Source organism: Apus apus, chromosome 5 (genome assembly GCF_020740795.1).
Source record: "Apus apus isolate bApuApu2 chromosome 5, bApuApu2.pri.cur, whole genome shotgun sequence".
In the NCBI taxonomy this organism is placed as follows: Eukaryota; Metazoa; Chordata; class Aves; order Apodiformes; family Apodidae; genus Apus; species Apus apus.
Genome location: NC_067286.1, coordinates 13,916,403 through 13,936,257, shown reverse-complemented (window position 1 = coordinate 13,936,257; position 19,855 = coordinate 13,916,403). Strand labels below are relative to the sequence as shown.

Here is a 19,855-nt window from a genome sequence, read left to right as displayed (position 1 = left end):
TCTGATCCACTTTCTTAATCTCCAGATGTTTCTCATTACATTAAGATCAGCTTAAATGAAACAAATGTGGTCAGGGTGCTCATATTAAGAAAAAAATAGCCATAATGGTGTAATTTTTGCTAATTTTCTCAGTGAAACTAATATATGAATGGCTGGAGTTGCAGGTGCACTTAATCCTGCCATCAGGTCTTAGTACATTAGAACTTGGATGCTCACAGAACTGAGGGTAAAAGCCTGCAATAGCCTAACTCAGCTTGTAACTGCCTTATGAGCTGTATTTACCTGTTTACCTTAATCTTGATTCACAAGCAAAAAAAATAATCTTAGAAAAGTAAATAACCTTAAAACAGCTACCGCTGAAAATTACAAAGCTGATTTCCCAGGCACCAAACCAAAATTCTTTTCAACAGTTTATATGACAATATCATCATCAATACAATCAGCTGTTTTTCAGCACTCCAAAGAGGTAGTGCTGATAAAAAGAGGAATGTTTTACATTATTGTATTTGATTTGCTTCAGCAGCAGCAACCTTAAAAACAGGGTTAATTGGAGTAGAGACTTTGGGTTGAGGCATTTGTTGGGAACTTCACTGGGAAGTGAAGAGAAAGTAAAGAGAACGGCCTGAAGTGAAAATGCTTGTTATTAATCTCTGGAAAGGCCTCAGGCCACCACTGCTACTACTACAGCAAAGCTGCACCCTCCACTCGGGAATTAGCACATTCCCAACAGATTTGCATATAGTGGAAGTAGTTGTGATAGTTACTCAAAAAAGTCTTTGTTTTCACCATGCTTTGCCAAACCTGAGCCAGAAACGTGTCATCTAAGGAGTCATTTGTGCATTTTAAAAATGAATGCTGCTTTTACACTGTTGCCATGACACAGCTCTAGCAGGAAAAGAGCAAAACACGCACATAATTATTGTTGACAGAGTACAGTTCCAATTTTACCAAGTGTAACCCCTGTGTGATATGTTGTTAAGGCAGCCATCAACATCTCAGTGAATGAAATACTGATTTGAGAAGTATGCAGTGCCCAAAAGAAATGTACAATTGCTATGCTTGAAAACTAGAACATGTGAAAGACGACTTCTTGACTGAGATGGTATGGAAGTAATTAGTGCTAAGTTTCTGAAGAACAATTAGAGTTGTTTTATTAAATTTTCACATTATGATTGACATTGAAAATGAGTCAGTCAATATAGAAATCCAGATTACAGTGATCTAATAAGTGACTGAGAAAGATGATTGTCTACAAAACAGTCTGTGGAAAAACTATACAGTGCTGAGCAGAAAACTTTAAATTTATCCTTTTGCAAACTGCCTTGCTTTTGTTCCTTTTTGTATTTAATCTGCTTAGCTACTATTTAAAGTAGATTTCAGAGGACTCTACAATTAAGAAGCGGGATATAACTCATGATTTGTAGAGAACACATTAGAGATCACATCCATCAGCTATCTAAAGAATGAAACTTATTTGTAACAGTGTATTATATTTAACTGTTGTTCAATAACAATGGAGACATGTCAAAGTATAAAACTGAATCAGGTATAACAGTGTTCCAGTTTGAAGAATATCAGGTATAACTTGCTGAAATACATAATACTCTCTCCTTAACTGCATGGTAACTTGTTTTAATGATTAAAAGGAAATATATTCCAAGTGGGATTTATTGTAAATACTTCAGGATCTATGGAAGATTATTAGTCCCTCAGGAAAGGGACTGTCCAGAAAAAAGAATAAATGAAAGAATAATTTGTTGAAAGACAATACTGCAGCAAATTAAGAAGATTTAATTTGTGAAAAATAATGAAGTTTGCTAGACAGACATCTTTTTTGTGTTGTTTATCTATTTCAATATGCACATTTTAAAAAGCAGGAATGAAAAGGTATGACTCACGTAGAAGTGCATTAAATTACTGAACATTGTGTGCACCCTGCTGACCTATTCAGTGGTAAAGTAAGCTGAGGCACAAAGTCTATTTTGGTCTTTTCTGTGGAAGTCCATGTACACAAGTTCTAGAGGAATTAGGAGTATATGGAGTTCAAAAAAAGCATCTTTACCTCGACTCAGTCCAGTCAGATGCAAGAGCTGTTCTCAAAGAGAACTTGTAGAAGGCTCTTCTTTTTGTAACTGTTTTAGAAGTTACCTATGCTGTTTTGAATTATTAAAAACTGATCTCCAGGTTGGTGTAACAGTGAGCTGGGTTGCAAGCATGAGTGTGTGGCCTGACTGCTTCAGGGTCTGAACTGATGTCTTTAGGCAGCACAGCACTCCACTGGGGAAAAGGTTGTTTTTGAAGCCCTTGCTCGCCTCCCAAATTGCTCCTGGGACTCCCTGGGGATCTGCACACCAGTAGTTCCTGCAGAGCAACCTGGGGTGAGGAGCTGCATTGCAGGAGCTGGTTGTGTGTGCACCCAGGGAGCCTCAGCTGGAATTCCCATCCCCAGAGATGGCTCCCATGCTGGGTGCCAGGGACCTATGAATCCACCTGCACCCCTGGGATTTGGGGATTGCAGGTGGAGGGCTGTGCAGGTAGGCTCAGTTCTAGGTGAAGCTTTTGGGTGGTCCTGACCTTAAGACTTAATTTGTAACCCAAAGGGAATAGCCACACATCTGAATTGCATCTGTCTTTCTGAGGAATAAGGAACTATTCAGTCCCTTAACATCTGATATTGAACTGACTTGAAAACTGAGAGGCACTGGTCCTGCTTTTTTCAGGAAGGGAAGATTATTAAGAGAACAAGACAATACAAAGGGAACAGTGGAGATTAATTTCACAGTGTGCAAGGGTCCTATTGCTGAACCTGTATCAGAAATTAAGGTAGAAGTGGGATAGTGACAATTTTGCCTATCCTGGATTTGCAACCTACAGATTTTTTTTTTTATTTTTTTTATTTTTTCCTGGGAGAGAGATCTTTTCTTTCTAGTTTTGCTGTGTGATATTATCTATTTTCCTCCTTACACCAGGCAAAAAAAAAAAAAAAAAGAAAAGTTTTCCTTCTCTCTCACCCTGTTTTGAGCCAGGGGGAGATACAATTAGATGAAGATGTGCAGGGGTATATTTATGGAGCCCTGCAATATTAGGGGAGGGGAGGAAAGATGAGAGATACCTCTCACATTCTTTTTTGTTTTGTTTTAAAGTAAGCTTTTCTGTTACTATAGCTACTGGCTATGTCATGCTCACATACAGATGCTTTATTGCAACTGACTGATTTCCTTTGCAAACCACTGAAGGCAGGAGTGGAAAGGATACAGGTGTGTAGCAGGAGACTGGAAAATCACATAAGGCCCCAAGTCCAGCATAGGAAGAGGTAAAAGCAGATGTGGAGGACTGGGAAGAAGGCACACTTGCTAGGGTTGTAACAGCAGGAGAAACAGGAAAGAAGCAGGATATTAGAAAACCTCTGATGAGGTATGTATACTTCGTGTTTCCAGAAAAATCAAGGAGCCTGGTTAAACCTCAGTTATCTCCTTCTGGAGACAAGCAGATAACCAAAATCTTAGACTGTTCTGCACAGAAGTCTTTCAAAGAGGAACTGGAAGACCATGGTGGGAAGAGATTGCTCTGCCTGGCAAAAGCTTATGTAGGAAGAAGGCTGAGACCCTGGAGAGTTATAAGCCTGCTGAGAAAACAAAATCCCTGGAAACAGGTAGAAGATGCTAAAATTCAATCTTGTCTGGAACTTGGTATGGGGATTGTTATTAAGGGGACTCCAGGATGAAGTTATGTGTCTTGCAAAGCAAACCAGGAACAAACTTCAGGAGGAGCCTGGATAGTGAATTCAGGGGTCTTTCATTTTGTTAGAAAAAAATTCTTAGTGAAGATTACTTGGAACATGTGACATTCTGCTTGCCTTGAGTGCAGTAAGTAGTTGCAAAAAAAAAGGCAAATATGGTAATGGCAGTTGCCAGAGGTGCTGGAAAAGGCTAATAACCATTTGTGGGCGATTATACAGCATAGTGGACTCAAAGCCTGGGGAGAAAAGCTTTGATGGGAATACAGAAGAGAAGTATCTTATGTTGGGGAAAGGAGAAAAATGCATAATGTGTGATGAAACTTCAGATAATTGAACAGTTTGATTTATAATTTTGAAGCTTTGTCTTACAGGTCAGAGATGTCCATCTCCCCATTTGTCCTGTTTCTTACTAAAGGGTCTCCTCTTTGCACTCAGGTGCCCATGGCTGAGGCATCACAGTGAGCTTATTTCTGTTCATACACACGGAACAGACTTTAAGTATCTGCTTTAAAACAAAATGTTAATAGTCACAGGTATGTAAATGTTGAAGAACTGAGGGTTTCTCAGTCCTGCCAGGATGATAGTGTTATTTACCAAAAAATGAGGAAAAGACCCTCAACTGTTAATTACAATAATAATAGTTAACTTCTGGAAATGCTCCTCCAAGTGACTTCCACATGTAATTGTTCTTTTGTGTTTCTCTCTTCTACAAATAACTTTGACAATATTCAGGCATTTAACTATCACCACTTCTGTTTAGAAAGGTAAGAAATGTCATGACAAAATTACGACTCTTTGTTATTTAGTTTAATTATTGATTACCAAATATATCTTAGTACAAGGTTTCTAGGTATTAGGTACATAAATTATTTTGACTTTGTGAAATGCAAAAGAGAGAAAATGAAGAGAAGAAGCAATTGGACTGTGTTAAATATAGTAATCCTAAAAGCCTGTGTGACAGAAAATTGGAAATTGACATGGCCATTAGCAAATGTATTCACTCATTTTTGCTTTCTCATGCATTTTTGTGCATTTCAGGGCACAAGCTTAACTCAGTTCCTGAAACACAAATCTTTTGGGCCATAGGATATTCAGGTGAGAGGGGTAATTGGATATATTCAGATATTAGCATGTAAATCAGTAGGATGTCTTTAAAAATGAAGGAGATTTGCAAGAAAAATAGAATTGTTATGAAGATATCTGCTGGATTCCACTAAAGCTACTTTCAGCATAAATACACTTTTAAACACTGACTGTGTTTTGGAAAAGAAAGCCTTTTAACTAGAGATAATTACCATTTTTCTAACTCCTAGAGGAGTTCAGCATGGTTTGGAAGGAGAAGTGTTGATTTGTTATGCAGCATGAGCGTTGCCTTCTCAATGTCATTTTCCCATCTGTCTTGCTCAGCAGTGTTACAGTCTGGGCTGATCCATGTGTGCAGTCATCAGTCAGATACTGCACAGCAATACAGTCAGTCTGGAAATTATTCTTGTACAATGTCTGCCATGCTCCATATCTTCCTCAGGGGAAGTGTGGATACAATTTGAACTTGTTTATATTATTTTCAGTTCCAGGTTTTCCCTTTTCAGTGGCCAGGAAAATGAGTAATTCCTTTTTGTGCATTTGGAATTCTCTCTACAGTAGTTTTACCATTATTTAATCTTTCTTACTTTATGAGCTATATTTATCTTCTAGTACTCATTGAATTCTATTGCCTGACACTAGTCCCATGGATATTTAGGGAAGTGTCTCAAATCTATTATAAGGTACTTCGTCTAAAAAGTTGTCCTCAGCATAAATTCTCCACAGCATAAATTATGCTGTGTACAAAATGCAGAAGATGTTTCATTTAATGTCAATGCTTATAAAAAGAAAAAACACAACCTATTGAGCAATACCTCTCCTGTTCCATTCAACATTTATTTGGCATTGCAAGTAATATGTATTAATCTTGTCCTGGAAAGTGCTTAGCCTGGAAATGGGTGATATCTTGCTGACAGTTTGCCTGACTTTTGTGCATATCTTGTGACTCTTGCCACCCTTTCTTGTGTCTAGCTCTCCTGGATTCTGTGGATGGTGTGGTCCAACTGTAAACATTTCAGATGAGGAATGAGTGTGTACTCTATATTCAGTCATGTCAATACTGTGCAAGTTGCGTCTCTCTTTCAACTACATCAGGGATTGTCCTTCCTCTTCTTGTTAAATAAGGTATCTTTACATTCAAATGGTTGCCATGTATTCCTTCTGTGAGCTAGACAGCCTCTCAATAATGGTGCTCTTAACCACGTCAGGTGATGATAATTTTTTTACGTCCACCTACTTCTAAAACTCTTAACATTTTCAATCAGCTTATGTTTTAATAGAAATTTAGGCTAAAAGAGATCTTGTGAGATCATCTGTTCATAGCTCCTGATCTGAGACAAAATTCTAAGCCTACTTAGAATCATCCTGACATAACTTTTGTCTGGATCAGACTTTAAAAATCAGTGATGAAGGGAACATGACATTCCTGCTTAGTCTGTTTTACTGCTTAATTAGATCTGGGAAATTTGCTATGTAGCATCTACCTTCAAATTTATCTTGGCATAAATCAAGCTGATTTCTGCTTGCCCTGATATTAATGAACAGGGAATACAATTGATTGTTTTTTGTATAAAACCCCAACAACTGTATTTTAATTTGGAAAGAATACAATGATTTTTTTTTTGTTAGATTGTTTTCCCTACCCACTAAGGTAATATTTGGTCTTTCTTTGATTTGGAATATTTTTAATTTGGCTCTTCTTGATGAAAACAATTTTTGGACATCAAGCTTTAAAATAAATCTTCCTTTACTATTTCTTTGTATTGTTCCTTTATCCTACAGCATGACACTGGCTCTAGCTGTGCATGGCCATTTTTTGGTTTTGAGGTTATTGAAGAGTCCTGTTGATGTTTTATTCTGCACTGAGGTACTGACATTAGGTACTCAATTACATATATTATCTTTTCTTCTTTGTAATTCCTTTCAGAGGGACCCTACCTGGCAGTGTCCTACATCTGCCATTTGTGGGAGTTCAGACTTGCAGGAATTGGAGACCTAAGCACGTCTTCTTGCTTTACCCAGGGACAAAGGAATGTGTTACTCTTACTGTACTATTTTTGGAATCATTAATACTGTTCTCTTGAGATGGCTTTTTCCCATCCTGTTTGAGAATTGAACAGTGAAAGTTGTTTTCCTTGATTTGAACACGTACACTATAGCTAATCCTTGGTGAAGTTGCTCTGTCATCTGAAAAAGTGTTGCAGTTTTGGAGAAATGGCATCGGAAATTTTCCTGGAATGTGGAATTACCTCATTTTTCCAAGTTCTTTTCCACGTTTCCCCTATTGTCTGATTAATATATTCTTCTGCTTCAGTGTTTTGATTTCTGGTCTCTTAAGCAGTTGCCACTGCTAGATGAGAATCTCACTGCACAATCTTGAAGAAAATTTTGTTGCACAACCTATATTTTTGTGTAATCAGAAAAGGAATTGGGCAAACTGTTCCCAAATTATCTTGCAAATTAATTTGTCACTGTGAAACCTTTTGTGATTTTAATCCTCAGCAGTTCTGAGCAGAGCTGGTAAATGATGCTAAAAGGCATACTACTCATTTGGCATTATGGCTTATGAGCTTTCTTGACCAAAATTTGATAATTCAGATTAATTTCTCCTCAAATGCTCTGCCTCTCTCTGGCCTCACACCTTTTATAGGTTGTGCTTGCCTTTAAAAAATGTACAGGCCATGATGAATATGTCATAACTAGCAGGCTTTTTCTATGCATTGCATCTCACTTCATTTAAGTGTCCCAAAACAGCAGAAGCTTTTGACCTCTAAGACCATCAAATTTAATTATATTCAGTTCTCAGACAAATTAGGAAATAGATCACTAGAGTACACAGCAGCACGAAATTCAGATGTGACTCTGCAACTTCCTAGACACTGGATCTAATTGTAACTGATGGAAATTATACTTGATTTTTTTTGTTGTTGTTGGAGATTCTTATATAGCATCTCCAGTATTATTTCCAGGTTCCTACTCCATGTTTTGTGGAAAGGTTCTAGCCTATAAAGGGTTGAAAAAGTGCAGGGAAATATGCAGACCTGATTGGGGCTGGTGGTGTGTGCAACAGAAGTGGAAAAAGAGGAAATGAGAAGATGTGGATCTTGGCACTGACAGGGTGAAGCTGGATAGAAGGGCAAGGGCTGCAAATAAAGGGATGAGGTAGGAAAGGTGTTCACGCTCAGTTGTTTGATTTTGTTCTGGAAATAGCAAAGTGTAGGTACAGATTTTTGTGTACTTTAAAATATATCACTGTTCTCCTAAGGCAGATTAAACTTAATGAAGTAATCAAAAAAAAGTGCTCCCAGAGGATGTGGACAGAGCAAGTAATACCAATAATGCATTTGTATAAAGCTGCCAAACATGGATTCAAACTTGCAGGACTCAAGAGACCTCAGCATGTCTCCTTGAATTACCTAGTTATCAAATCTCCTTTTAGTATACCCTTAATCTTGTTGAATAGCATATTTCACTTTATTTAGCTGAGTTCCTGATATTGTGGCCTGAAACTCCGAATATAACCCCAAATACCTTCTTCCAGTTAGTGCCTCTAGAGAGCAATGAATGATCTGTAACAGAAAATAAACATGGCTGAGATCAGCCATAGAGGACTGGAACCAGAGCTTGAGCATCAGCCACATATATATATATAAAATAAATAAATAATCAAAATAATCTTATTGATAAATGATGTCTGGAGGCATTCTTCCTCCAGGGCCCTAAATCACAAATCTACCTCCTGACAAACCCAACACAAGTCAGCTTGTGATATTTTATGAATTGGAAGAAGTTTTCATCTTGGTATGAATTTTAGAGTAGAGCTCTGCAAGTTACTGTAACAAAACATACTTTTTCCATAATGCATTTATCTGAAATAAACAGGTGAGTGTGCTAATGTGCTAATGCAGCAGGCACCATGATAGATCAGCTCAAGATATGGTCATATGACAGGAGTGATAAATTAAACCAGGGAGCTTCTAACTTGATGTAATTAAAGTATTTTCACAAAACAAGGGAATAAATTGCTGAGAGGCACTGTGGAATTTCTATCCTTGGAGGTTTTCAGATCCTCCCCTGTACAAAAGGCCTGAGCCACCTGGTCTAAATTCAATGCTGATCCTGCAGGAGGTTGCACTAGATGACCACTGTTTCTTTCACTGCATGAACTGAGGAGAATCAGTGGAATGGGAGCTGGGTTCAAACCAAACAAAAGGAGGTGATTCTCCACACACAGTTCAAGGAAGGTAAGCATTAAGGAACATTTGGACACTGGCTCTTTTGGATGATAGAACATGGGCTCTAGTCTGGACAGGTTCAGAGAAGAGATCCACTAGGAGTTACATACGGAAACAACATCTTGCTCAAAAGCCTTCTGAGGTCACAGCTTCTGAAGGGAAACACTGGATGTAGATACTAAAATGAAGGGAAGGAGCTAGGGAGTTGCATATGATTGTCTGGCTCTTCCACTCTTTCCTGGTGCCTGCTCTTGTCGAGATCTGAGACAGAATCCTAGGCAGTTGGTTTGAGGCAGTACAGATGCTTCTAGGACCTGAAATCCACAACATGGTAAATTAAGTTACTATTCACTGCAGGTGGAGAAGGCTATCTTGTTGTGGTGGTCTAGTGGCCAAAGTGTGGTGGAGTTCCAAGCTAACTTCAATGAGTTCATGAAGCTGACAGAGCATGAATTACTTGCTTCATAAAATCAAGGCAAATTAACTTCTCCAGAGCAAGAGTTTGTCTTATCTCTTCTGTGCAGATCTAAACATGCAGTGACACTAAGCAACTTGTATTTGATTTAGTTTGTAATTGCACGAGGACTGACCTTATTGCAGGTTCTGTGATAACTCACATCTAATCACATTACTGAATGGCTCAAAATTGTTGGGGTTTCAGAGAAACACAGCACAGACTTTAGTTTTAGAAGTACTAATACAAATTCTGACTTAGGATAAAGGGTTAGAATACACTCTCTCCTGCTTTTTAATTGTGGATAAACTAAAATTCTGCAAAATTTTGGAAGGTAACAATATTGAGGAAGAATTTTTGATGGTGCAATGTCAGGGAAATTAATCTATAGAAGTTAGAAATAGCTCTGCAGGTGTAAGGCTCTGCTAGACTTTCACAAAACCTCCACCCAACTCTTTATTTCAAGCCCATGCTTTCTCATATGCAACTGAAATCAATCCACTTTCCAACATTTAGCCTGCAATGTATCCCACAGTCATGACTACTCTTGGTTTGCTAGAGTATCACCTTCAACAGCAGTCAAAAAGAGAGCAGCACGTAATGCCATCCTGATGCACCAACCTGCATGTTGCCTGAAACTCCTGTGAAACGTAGTTAAGTCCTGTCCCTTCCCATTGCTGGTCCTTTTCTTGCCTCCTGCTTTCTTCTGATTATGTCTTTTTGGTTATTTAGAAGAATAAAAAGTATACATGTATTATTTTCCCTGTACCAAAGCACTCTCCCCTCTCATACCCTCCCTAATGCATGGGTTCTCCCTCTCCCCCACAGCCATGCCCTTAGTTGTTCTCTTCTGTTTTTCTTTACTCCCTTGCACCCAGTCAAGCCCATCTACCCCTTCCCACCCCTCTTTGCAGCCTCTGTTTCCTTTATTTAATGCTCTCCTCCCATCCAGCAAACATCCCCTTTCCTGGCTTTCTCATCCTTCTCTCTCCCCAGTATCAGAACAGCAAAAAACCCACAGAACCGTGCTTGACTCTACCACTGCTACCCTCATTGAAAGAAACAGCTGCAGATTTCCCCACCTTGGTTTTCTCAGTCCCCTTCTGCTGCAAGTACCACTACTACCAAGCCAAGGCACTGGCTGGGACTCTTCACCTGGGCCCATCAAGGCTCTGCCGGCTGGTATCCAAGACCAGAGGAAGAAGCGTGAGGGCCTCGTTGTGTTGCAGCCCAGCCACGAGCACCGCCTTGCCTGTCCCATCCGCTCCATCCCCAAACCATATTCTCAAGTGCCTGCAGCTTTGCTTGGACCACTAAACTCTGTCCTAAGCTGTAGCTTCCCCATACCTCAGCACCGTAAAGACCTTAACGTCACACAGCTGAGCGGGGAGGGAGTCATGTATAACTTCACCTAGCAGGCTCTCTCGTGTTACCGCTTCTTCCTTTTCTAGGTCATTGATGACTATAGCGATTGGCACAGGTCCCTTGCGGTACTGGTGACAGCTCTACCTTGTCAACTGACCTGCTATTGACTCTGCTCTCTTTCACCGATCATCCCTTGCACCCGAGGTTCAAAGTCCCTACAGCCTTTCTCTCCTCACCTTCTACTCGTGGCGAGGGTGTATCCCGGGACGCGGGGAAAGTCAAGTGCTTTCCCACCCGCGCTTACCCTTCCTTTTGACGGGTCCTGGATGGCAGCCGCGGCTCCCAGGCTGGAGCAGGAGGTCGCTGGATGAGGAAGGTCTCTAGGGAGGTGCGCTCCCCGCTCTCCCCCGTGCGGTACGCTGCTCGCTTCCCAGGCGGCGGCCCCCGGTGGCCGCGGGGGCTGCTGCGCGTCCCCGGGGCGGGCGGCTCCGCCGGGGCGTGAGGCGCCGGGGCCGCGGGACTGCGGGGGCTGGCGCGGGGGGCACCTGCGGACAAAGGCGGCCGGCGCCTCCTCAGCTTCCCGCCGCCCCTTCCCCCGCGGGGCAGCGCCTGCCTCCCGACGGGCGGGAGGGGTCGCCCCCGGCCCGCGCCGGGCGCCGCGCCTCCGGTGGCCGCGGTGGCGCTGCCGAGCAGAGCCGGGGCTGGGCGCCCGGCGCCGGCCGCCCGCCCGCACCCCCTCCCCGGCCGGCTGGCTGGCTGGCTGCGCGCACGGCGAACATGGCGGCGGCGGTGGGGCGGGACGCTCTACCTGAGCACTGGTCCTACGGCGTCTGCAAGGACGGGCGAGTCTTCTTCATCGAGTAAGGGCGCGCCGGCGGGCGGGGCCGCCTGGGGAAGGGGTTGCGGGGTTGGAGGTGGAGGGTGGCCCCGCTGCCCGCCCGCCTCCCGCCCTCCCCGGCGGCCGCACGCAGGCACTAACAGGTGCATGTTTTCCGCTTCTCCCTCCCAGCGACCTGACCCGCACCACCTCTTGGCTGCATCCTCGCACCGGGGAGCCCGTCAACTCCGGCCACATGATCCGCTCAGGTGGGTGCCGGGGGTGGCGGGAAGGCTGCCCCGCTCGCCCCGCACCCTTCAGCGCCGCTCCGCGCCCCCTCCTCACCCCCCCGCCGCCAGAGAGGCACCTCGGGGCGCGGGCGAAGTTCTCACCCCTCCTTCCCCGCTTTCTTTCTCTTTCTCCCTCTTCCCCCCACCCTTGCAGACCTGCCCCGTGGATGGGAGGAGGGCTTCTCGGAGGAGGGCGCCAGCTACTTCATCGAGTGAGTAACTCCTCTACCTCGGGCTGCCGCGGGGACGGCTCGGGCGGGAGGGGGCTCCGGGCCGCTTCCACCCGCCCGGCATGTCCGCCGGTTTAATTAATGATCAACGCGAGGGAAAGTAAGAAGGAGGAGGTGTGTGGTTTCAGCGGCGGATGGGGAAAGTTGGCTGCTGGGCCCGGCGGGATGCGGGGACCCCCCCGCCGGCCGTTCTCAGTCGTTAGCAACAGGTTTCCTCGGAGGCGGCTCCTCGGGTTTGGTTGGGATTTTTGGGTTGGGTTTTTTTCCCCCCCCCCTTCCTCTCTTCTGCTGTTTAAAGTGCGGTTTGTGGCAGGTGGAGCGTTGCATTGCAGAGGGTGAAGGTGGATGGTTGTTTTGTTTTCAATGGCTCGTGGCTGTGGATGCAGCACTGGGAAGTTTTGTGAGCGAAAAAGCTGTCGGTGCTTCTTCCCAGAGACGGACAGAAGACATGAGCTTGCCTTGCCTGGGTTGGCGGCAGCCGTCGTAGCTTTCATGTTGCTCAGAGAGCAGCTCAAAACTTGTGATACTGTTTCTGCCTGTTAAGGCTCTTCTCTTCTATGAGATGCAAGCATGTTGCACTAAAATAGGATAATTAAGAGAACTTGTTTAAAAAGTTTCGTATATATATAAACACTGATGTAAAAGTAGAGGTGTAATCAACTCAGTAAAACTCTGGTACACCTTGGATATAGACTTGGGTGTCACTTGTGATGTATTTTCCTTTTGAAATCTTAGTGTGTATTAAATTCATTGAAATTTACAAAAGAGTATTGGAAGACACTGGCTTATTGCTTCAGTGCTTGACTGGAATGGTTAACCTGGGTACAGTTAAGTACAGTCCCTTAAAATTGCTGACACCTGTGTTGTAGATGTCTACTTCTGAAATGTTTTTTGAAATGTCTGCAGAGTATACCCCAGAACCTTTGACAAACTTGAGGTTTTAGTAAAGATCAAAGTTTAGAACCATACAGGGCCAGGTGAGGGAGGGATTGACTGAAGGGATTGTCAATACCTGCAGTGGTAGGATTTTGTTGAATAAAATTCCAGATTATCCTAAAATGTCCCTTTTCATTACCAAGGAGGAAAAGGCCTGTCAGACCCTGTTTGACTAATTCCTTTTTCCAGCTGCTCTGTTTACAAGACTACTCTTGTGTCTTGTTTGTCAGGCAACTGCAAAAACATTTTATAGAGCAGCTGGCTAAACTGCAGCATCTTTACCCAGGTAAATTTTTTGTGAGGAGTAATAGCAATTTTTTGACATAAATCTGTTCAGCTGTTCTGTGTCACAGCAAAGATTCACTTGATGTAGTGTCCTCTTCAGCAGTAATTCTTTCCCCCTTGCACTGCTCTAATCTCTCTGTTTTTGGCTCAGAGGCTTCTTGAGCCAAGCAGAATTTCTGTTTTTCTTCCATGAACATTTTGAGCCCCCCTTGTGCTCATGTAAACATCAGCATCCTTAGACAAGAATTTCCATACCTCACTGCTCTGTTCATTCCTCCTGTGTTGCTTCCACGTGATGAGTTCTCTCTCAGCTTACAGAAAAGGTCACTGGTCCCTAAACACATGATTTCACGTGTTGTACTATTAAATTCAATTTTCTGGCATTCTAGCTCACAAAAAACCATGAGCTATTCTGTATAACTACCCAGTCCTCACACACAGCAAAAGTGCTTTCTTTGCTCCCAAAATTTTTTAGTTTTCTGTGTTTTAGCTTTTTTGTCTATTTGGGGAAGATACCCATGAATGCTGCCAAGTGACTGATGCATCCAGATCTTTCTTCTCCATTGCTGCTTTAACTTTTAGGACTGTAATTTATATTTGGAAGCCAAATATGAAGCTACTTTTTAGTTCTTCCCATTTCTGCACATCCACATCTTCCTGAACCATTTTTTCTGTTCTGATTATTCTTCAGGTTTTCTTGGTAGTGGGAAGCTCAGTTAGTGCAGTCCTGACTTCTACCATAAAATTACTAAATAAAACATTAAATAAATTATATCTAAACTGTCTTATCTGGATCTCTGTTTGGAAAAATCTCACTGTTTCTTCTGTGGTTTATTTGCAACTTACATAGCTGGTCCTAAGAAGAAAATATGATAGCTGTTTATACAATATCATGTCTTTCCACATACATAGCCTCAGCATATTTGTTACTCTTAATCCAAGAAAGACATGGCATTATCAGCTATGCTCAATATAGACACAATTTATGAAAAGTTGCAGTTTGGTCACTGTTGCCTGTGAACTGTTAGACTTTTTCTTCAGTATGACTTACTTCCTCTTTGAGTGAAAAAAATGTGTAAAATGAGCACTTTGACCTTTTTTAAAAAAAAACCAACAACCCAAAAAGAGTGTTCAATTTGCTTGGCATGCCAGCCTTTGATCTTATTTACAAGGAATATTGATTTAGGCTTGATCATAGGAGTGGATGTTTCTTGGTTGAAAAGTGTTATGGATTGCATTTTCTGACTTTGACTGCCCAGGACAGCTTGCACTGCTCTTTTCCATCTCTTTTTTTGTTTGCTTTCTCTGCTGATGTTTATAAAACACGTTGTGTGTTGGGGCAACTGCTTTGTGTTAGTCCTGCAGAAAGGATGTTGTTGCTGAGCAAATGTGAAATTGAATGAGGACTTGACAATGCTTGGTTTGGTTTGTTGCTGCTAGTTGGGTTGCTCATGTGCTTAGTTGTTACTGTGGTTAGTAGACTTTCTTTTTTGGTAAAGGAGATGAGACATACAGGGGAAAATAGTGCCTGATCAAAAAACAGTGCATGTGTGCATTACAGTTTTTTGTTTCCATTTGCTTATTATCTTTTTCTGTTCATCCAAAATATTTTAGGTAAGTTGGAAAGCTGCAAAAGTATGGAATGCCTTTTTTATTGCCTTCATATAGCTTTAAGATTGAGATGGGTATTTATGTGAAAAGATCCATTCTTCTAGCATTAGATACCTAACTGCCTTGTCTTAAAGTATGTTTAAAAAGAGTATTGCTGTTACAGAGGTTGTTACAGAATGCTAGAATAATATTACACATCTCAAAGTTAATATTGTATTCAAACTGTAGCCTAAAATTAAGAGCAAAAAAGTGGAAACCGGCACTTAAATATCTGTAGTTAACCCTCTATTTCTGAAGTCAATTTTTAGTCCAATTTAGCCTTTTCTTCAGGTATCAGGGAGTGTACAAGAAACAAAACTTTTTATGAAGTTGCTGTTCTTCATAACAATAGCCTGCAACTGTTAAGTTTTTTTCAGTTAGCCTTTACTATATGTAGGAAATACTCATAGTATGTGTTTCAAGTGTTTAGAATTTGTAAAATAACAAAGAACACAGAAGTTAATGAGCATGAATTGAAGTCTGCCCTTGTAACTTTGGTTCTGCTGTACCAAACACATACATTTAGATACCAGGTCACCAAAAACCCTGCAAGCGCTCAGATTTACTCTCTGGGCTATAGATGATCCCCAATTAATGATTATTTAATCACAGAAGCTTGAAGGGGAAGAGACCATCTGGATCACTGAGTTCAGTCCTTTTGATTACCTGAGAAGATTGTTTTATAATCTCTTTAATACATTTAATCAACAAGTGTCTTCTGCCCTGCAGAAATTCCTGTCTTCCCTGCTCCCAGCAGGATGTGGAAGACTGCTCCTTTTTAGTGGCTGTTTAGGTGAGCTGAAGCACTATTTACTGTAGGTGTTTCATCACCTACTGTAAATACAATTAATTTTTTTTTCTTGCTCTCTTTTTCATGATGGTTATTGCTGTAGAAGCAAAAGATACAGAGCACTTAACTACTGTGGGTATGAAGTAGTCGTGTCCCTCATAATGACATCTTCAATATAGGTTATGTTATTTGTGGTTTTTGAACCTGTGCTTATAATAAAGGTCTCAAATAGTGTATAAGTAGGTATATAAACTTATGAAAGCCACCTGTGAGCATGTGGCTTACAAAGTGCTGTCATTGTTGTGTATAACCAGTTTGTGTGGAGTTCCTGGAAAGGAATAAAAATTGTCTAGCTAGGACCACAAGATAACTTCTGCAACCATCAGTAGCAAATTTGAGGATAGTCTCTGGCAAAATGTAAGGTTTTTATGTGCTGTAAAATGTCATGGAGAAACTTTTAGGGAAAGAAATCTGGGCAGGTTCCACAGCAATGGGTAAAGCTCTGGTTTGGATAAAACTTGAAAGGCACTGTATACAGCAATCTAGGTTATGACTAGTTACTAGAATTCAATCAGGATTTGCCCTTGAAGGGACTAGGCTTCATTCAGGTAATTTGTACGGGTGGAAAAATGGATGTGAAATAGAGAAGTGGAAGAAAAATGCTAGAACTGGCTTTTATGTTGAAATCGGAGGGTAGGGAAGCTCCCCCGTCCTGCAGTTCTGCAGAAGCGACAGGCGGTCTTGGGCGGCCTCTACTGGTTCACTGGCAGGGAATGAGCAAGAAAAAAGCTGCCAGGATGGAGGTGAATGTTGGTGCTTTTTAGTAGAATTTTAAAATTTCTTGTAAGAAAGCGTTCAATTTGGGCAACGGAAAAAAAGAACTGTAAACAGTAAAAGTAAGTAGTATTGCTTGTAGGAGTTCCTCTGTATCTTTCCTCCTGTCCTTTGTTCTCCAGCTCTGGGCTTGATCAGACAGCCTGTTTAATTAATTTTTTTTGCCTGGATTGTGAACAGAATTGAGCAGGGGATTTTGGACCTGCTGGGCAGATACAGTAGCTATGTTTCATTCAGTTTGGAGGAACAATTAAGTGGCCTTTTTTGATGACAGTTAAAATGAGAGATCACTCATTGAAGGGTGAAGTAATTGCTGATAGATTTGTACTCCGGCAGAGAGAGCTGACAGTTGCAGACAGCAAAAGAAGTCCTTTGTAGTTTAGCTCCCAGAAAGTGGGAAGAGGGTGCGTTCATGCTGTCTGAATTGCAGCAAGAAGAGCAAGCTTGGAACTGCGCATAAGGAAAATGTCATGTGTGATTTGATTCAGGGATGTATATGAATTAAGAGGAACATTGTGTGCAATCCCTGGGGGAAGGAGGAGTGTATGAGGGGAGGTCCTCATTTTTGTTTGTTTTTACAGCAAGGCTGCACCAAAAAGTACTTAGTTTGTCAGTGTTTGTTTTCCTTCCAAAACACATGCATGTTGGAAAACTGAATTTTGACTACCTGGGGAGGCCAGCAAGGATAACATGCACTTAAGGCATAGTTGTCATTAACTTGAGACGTTGTTTCAGTTGCTGAACTTCTGAAAATCAAAGTTGTCTGGGAAACAGAGGTGTATTACCTTGTTCTGGTTAGGGTCATACCACTTACTTGTATTGTAGCTCAGAAACCAGGGTTTGAACTGGTTCTCCAGAGCTACATGTTGTTCAGTACACATCCTAAGCTTCTTTAACATGAGTCTATCAGAAAAGCTTCATTCATTCAGCCTGTTTTCTGAAGTACTTTCCTCTTCTGCATTCATTGAGTCTGTGTGCAGCTGAGCATGTGCTTATATTTTTGGCAGCTGCAGGTTGCAGTGACGGTTTCAATATTTCTGGAAGTCTGTCTGAAATGTAAAGATTACCAATAAATACAGTTGTACTTTGTAATTATTGCTATAGTCTTAAAAATAGTTTTCATAATCTTATGTTATATTTTAGACTGCTTTTAGAAATGGGCAATATGCCTACCACATCAGATGAGGAAATAGATAATCGATTCAACACTTTTAATTTTGTTTTATTTTTTACCCCTTAACTACCAGGAAAGAGAAAATCTCAAATATTTGGCATAGCAGAATCTTCATATTAATACTACATGTTTTGTTGAAGAAGCTTTTCAATGTCAGTAGCTGTGAAACTTTAGCAACTGGACCTAGTTAAAAGGATTGCCTGTCTGCAGGCAAATATATAATGCAAGGTATTTTTGTATTTTATAATAGGGGGAACAAAAAGTACCTTTTTCCAGGCATGTCTGGCATTAGTAAACAACCTTAGCAAGTGCTTTGGTGAAGAGAGAGGTGCATGATGTGAAATACATGAGTGCAGGTTTTTCTCCCAGATGTTATGCCCTGCATTTTCCTGTCATTCTGTTTGCTGCAGATGGATTATATTAAAATGACTGTTCACCTCTCTACTGATCAAAGTTTTTCATAATCTCAAATATTTACATTTCATTGGTACAGATTAAATGTACTGCTTCAGTATTGTAGTGCAGCATCCCTGCAAAAACCAACTTGAATAATGTGGTGTCACATTTATTTAATATCACAAGCAATCTGTCTGGTATGACTGTACATTCTAATTTACTGTTCTATCTAATTTGTTTTGTCTTTGCCTCCTAGATGTGCTTTTTAAAAAGTGGTTTTTTATGACCTTGGCTTGGATAACAACAAAGAATGGGGCTAAAACCTCATTTTATTTGTAGTTTAATTGTCTTTTCCTGCAGCCTTATTTGACAGTTTTACAAGGTCTGCTCTAAGATAGGGCCCTTCTAATTTAAAAGCAGATTTGTAATTCAGATGTTAAAATCCAAAAAGAACCTGGTTACTCACCCAAGCCTTTTCTTTTTGATTGTTTGCCATGTGTTGGCATGTGATGGCAAGAACATCACTGACTTGTCTAGACAGGTACAAAAGCTTGTTACCAATACATAGTAGGTATGTGCTTTACTGCCTGAAGTTTTCTGTTAAAACCCTTGTTTTCCTTATTGCTTCCCTATTGTTAAAGGGTTTATCTTTGGTTTAATAGAAATTACAACCAAAACCACCAAAACTTTAAAAATTAAATTTGGATACACTGCTGAAATGGAGCACTTGAGTAACACTGGATTTTATTTACAGTTCTTTGTCCAGTGAGGACTTTTATTATGTATTTATTTCCTTCCTAGAAGCCAAATATCCTGAATTAAGAACAGAGTACAGAGTATTTTGAAAATATATGTTAATTCTGCAACATGCAGGTGATTTTCTTTTTCTCAGGAGCTGTGTGTGGACTGGGGTTGTCAAACATGGCTAAGTAGGAAGGCTGCATACAATTTTCTACTTTATTTCATGTGAAAAAATGTAGAGTGACTAGCTTTTTGCAAGCTGCATATTTGTTTCCAAATGTCATGATTTCACAGTAATTTTCAAACTAGCAAGATGCTTGAGCAGCAACTTTATCGGGTCTTTGCTATTTGCAGTTCTTTCTCTGTCCCTTTTCTAGGAAAAAGACTAATTTTTATCAGTTTAGGATATTGGTATTAATATGATGGAGAGCAGTGAAAAACTAGAGTCACTGTTTATTGAGCAGTGTAAATCAGAATCAGAGGGCAAAAGGCTTTTTTTTTTTTTTAGATAAGCCTCTTTTTAGGTGTTTTAGATGTACGCTCTGCAGGTTAAGCTGTTAGTGCTTGAGTTCAATGCCTACTTTGGATCAAAGGAAAAGAAATGGGGCTTATCCTAATACCTAGAATAATCAATCTGTTAGGTCTATTTCAGCAGAATGATTAAAAACATCTGCAGACAGAACCATGATAGTGGGTATGATTCACTAGATGTAATTTTCACTGTTTGCTAAAGTAGCATTAGTAATATTTTCTTTAATTTTTTCTGAAGATCAGCTGTTTGTTTGCTAAGACTGACAAAATCCGGGTGTAGACAGTTTTTTCCACAGGACATGGTT

General features: G+C 40.9%; 1 protein-coding gene and 1 long non-coding RNA gene across 8 annotated transcripts in view; one reads left to right on the top strand and one right to left on the bottom strand.

The window, feature by feature from the left end:
- Positions 1-1,125: 1,125 nt before the first annotated feature.
- Positions 1,126-11,261, bottom strand: LOC127385182 (uncharacterized). 2 transcript variants are annotated; one of them, XR_007889613.1, is made up of 3 exons: positions 11,181-11,261; positions 10,133-10,227; positions 1,126-9,371 (listed from the first exon to the last, which is right to left on the bottom strand). It is a non-coding gene; the product is annotated as an uncharacterized LOC127385182 (long non-coding RNA). The 2 variants fall into 2 exon arrangements; XR_007889612.1 differs by lacking the exon at positions 11,181-11,261 and adding an exon at positions 11,113-11,180.
- The window catches only part of PLEKHA7 (pleckstrin homology domain containing A7), a 163,808-nt gene continuing 155,139 nt past the window's right edge, over positions 11,187-19,855 (top strand). For 4 of the 6 annotated variants that reach the window (XM_051620714.1, XM_051620712.1, XM_051620715.1 and 1 more), the window contains exons 1-3: positions 11,644-11,736; positions 11,886-11,962; positions 12,138-12,195. In XM_051620714.1, the coding sequence (XP_051476674.1) occupies positions 11,654-11,736; positions 11,886-11,962; positions 12,138-12,195 (218 nt within the window). In that variant the 5' untranslated portion in view covers positions 11,644-11,653. Of the gene's footprint in view, positions 11,291-11,643; positions 11,737-11,885; positions 11,963-12,137; positions 12,196-19,855 lie in introns of those variants that run through there. The other 2 variants (XM_051620717.1, XM_051620713.1) reach the window with 2 other exon arrangements.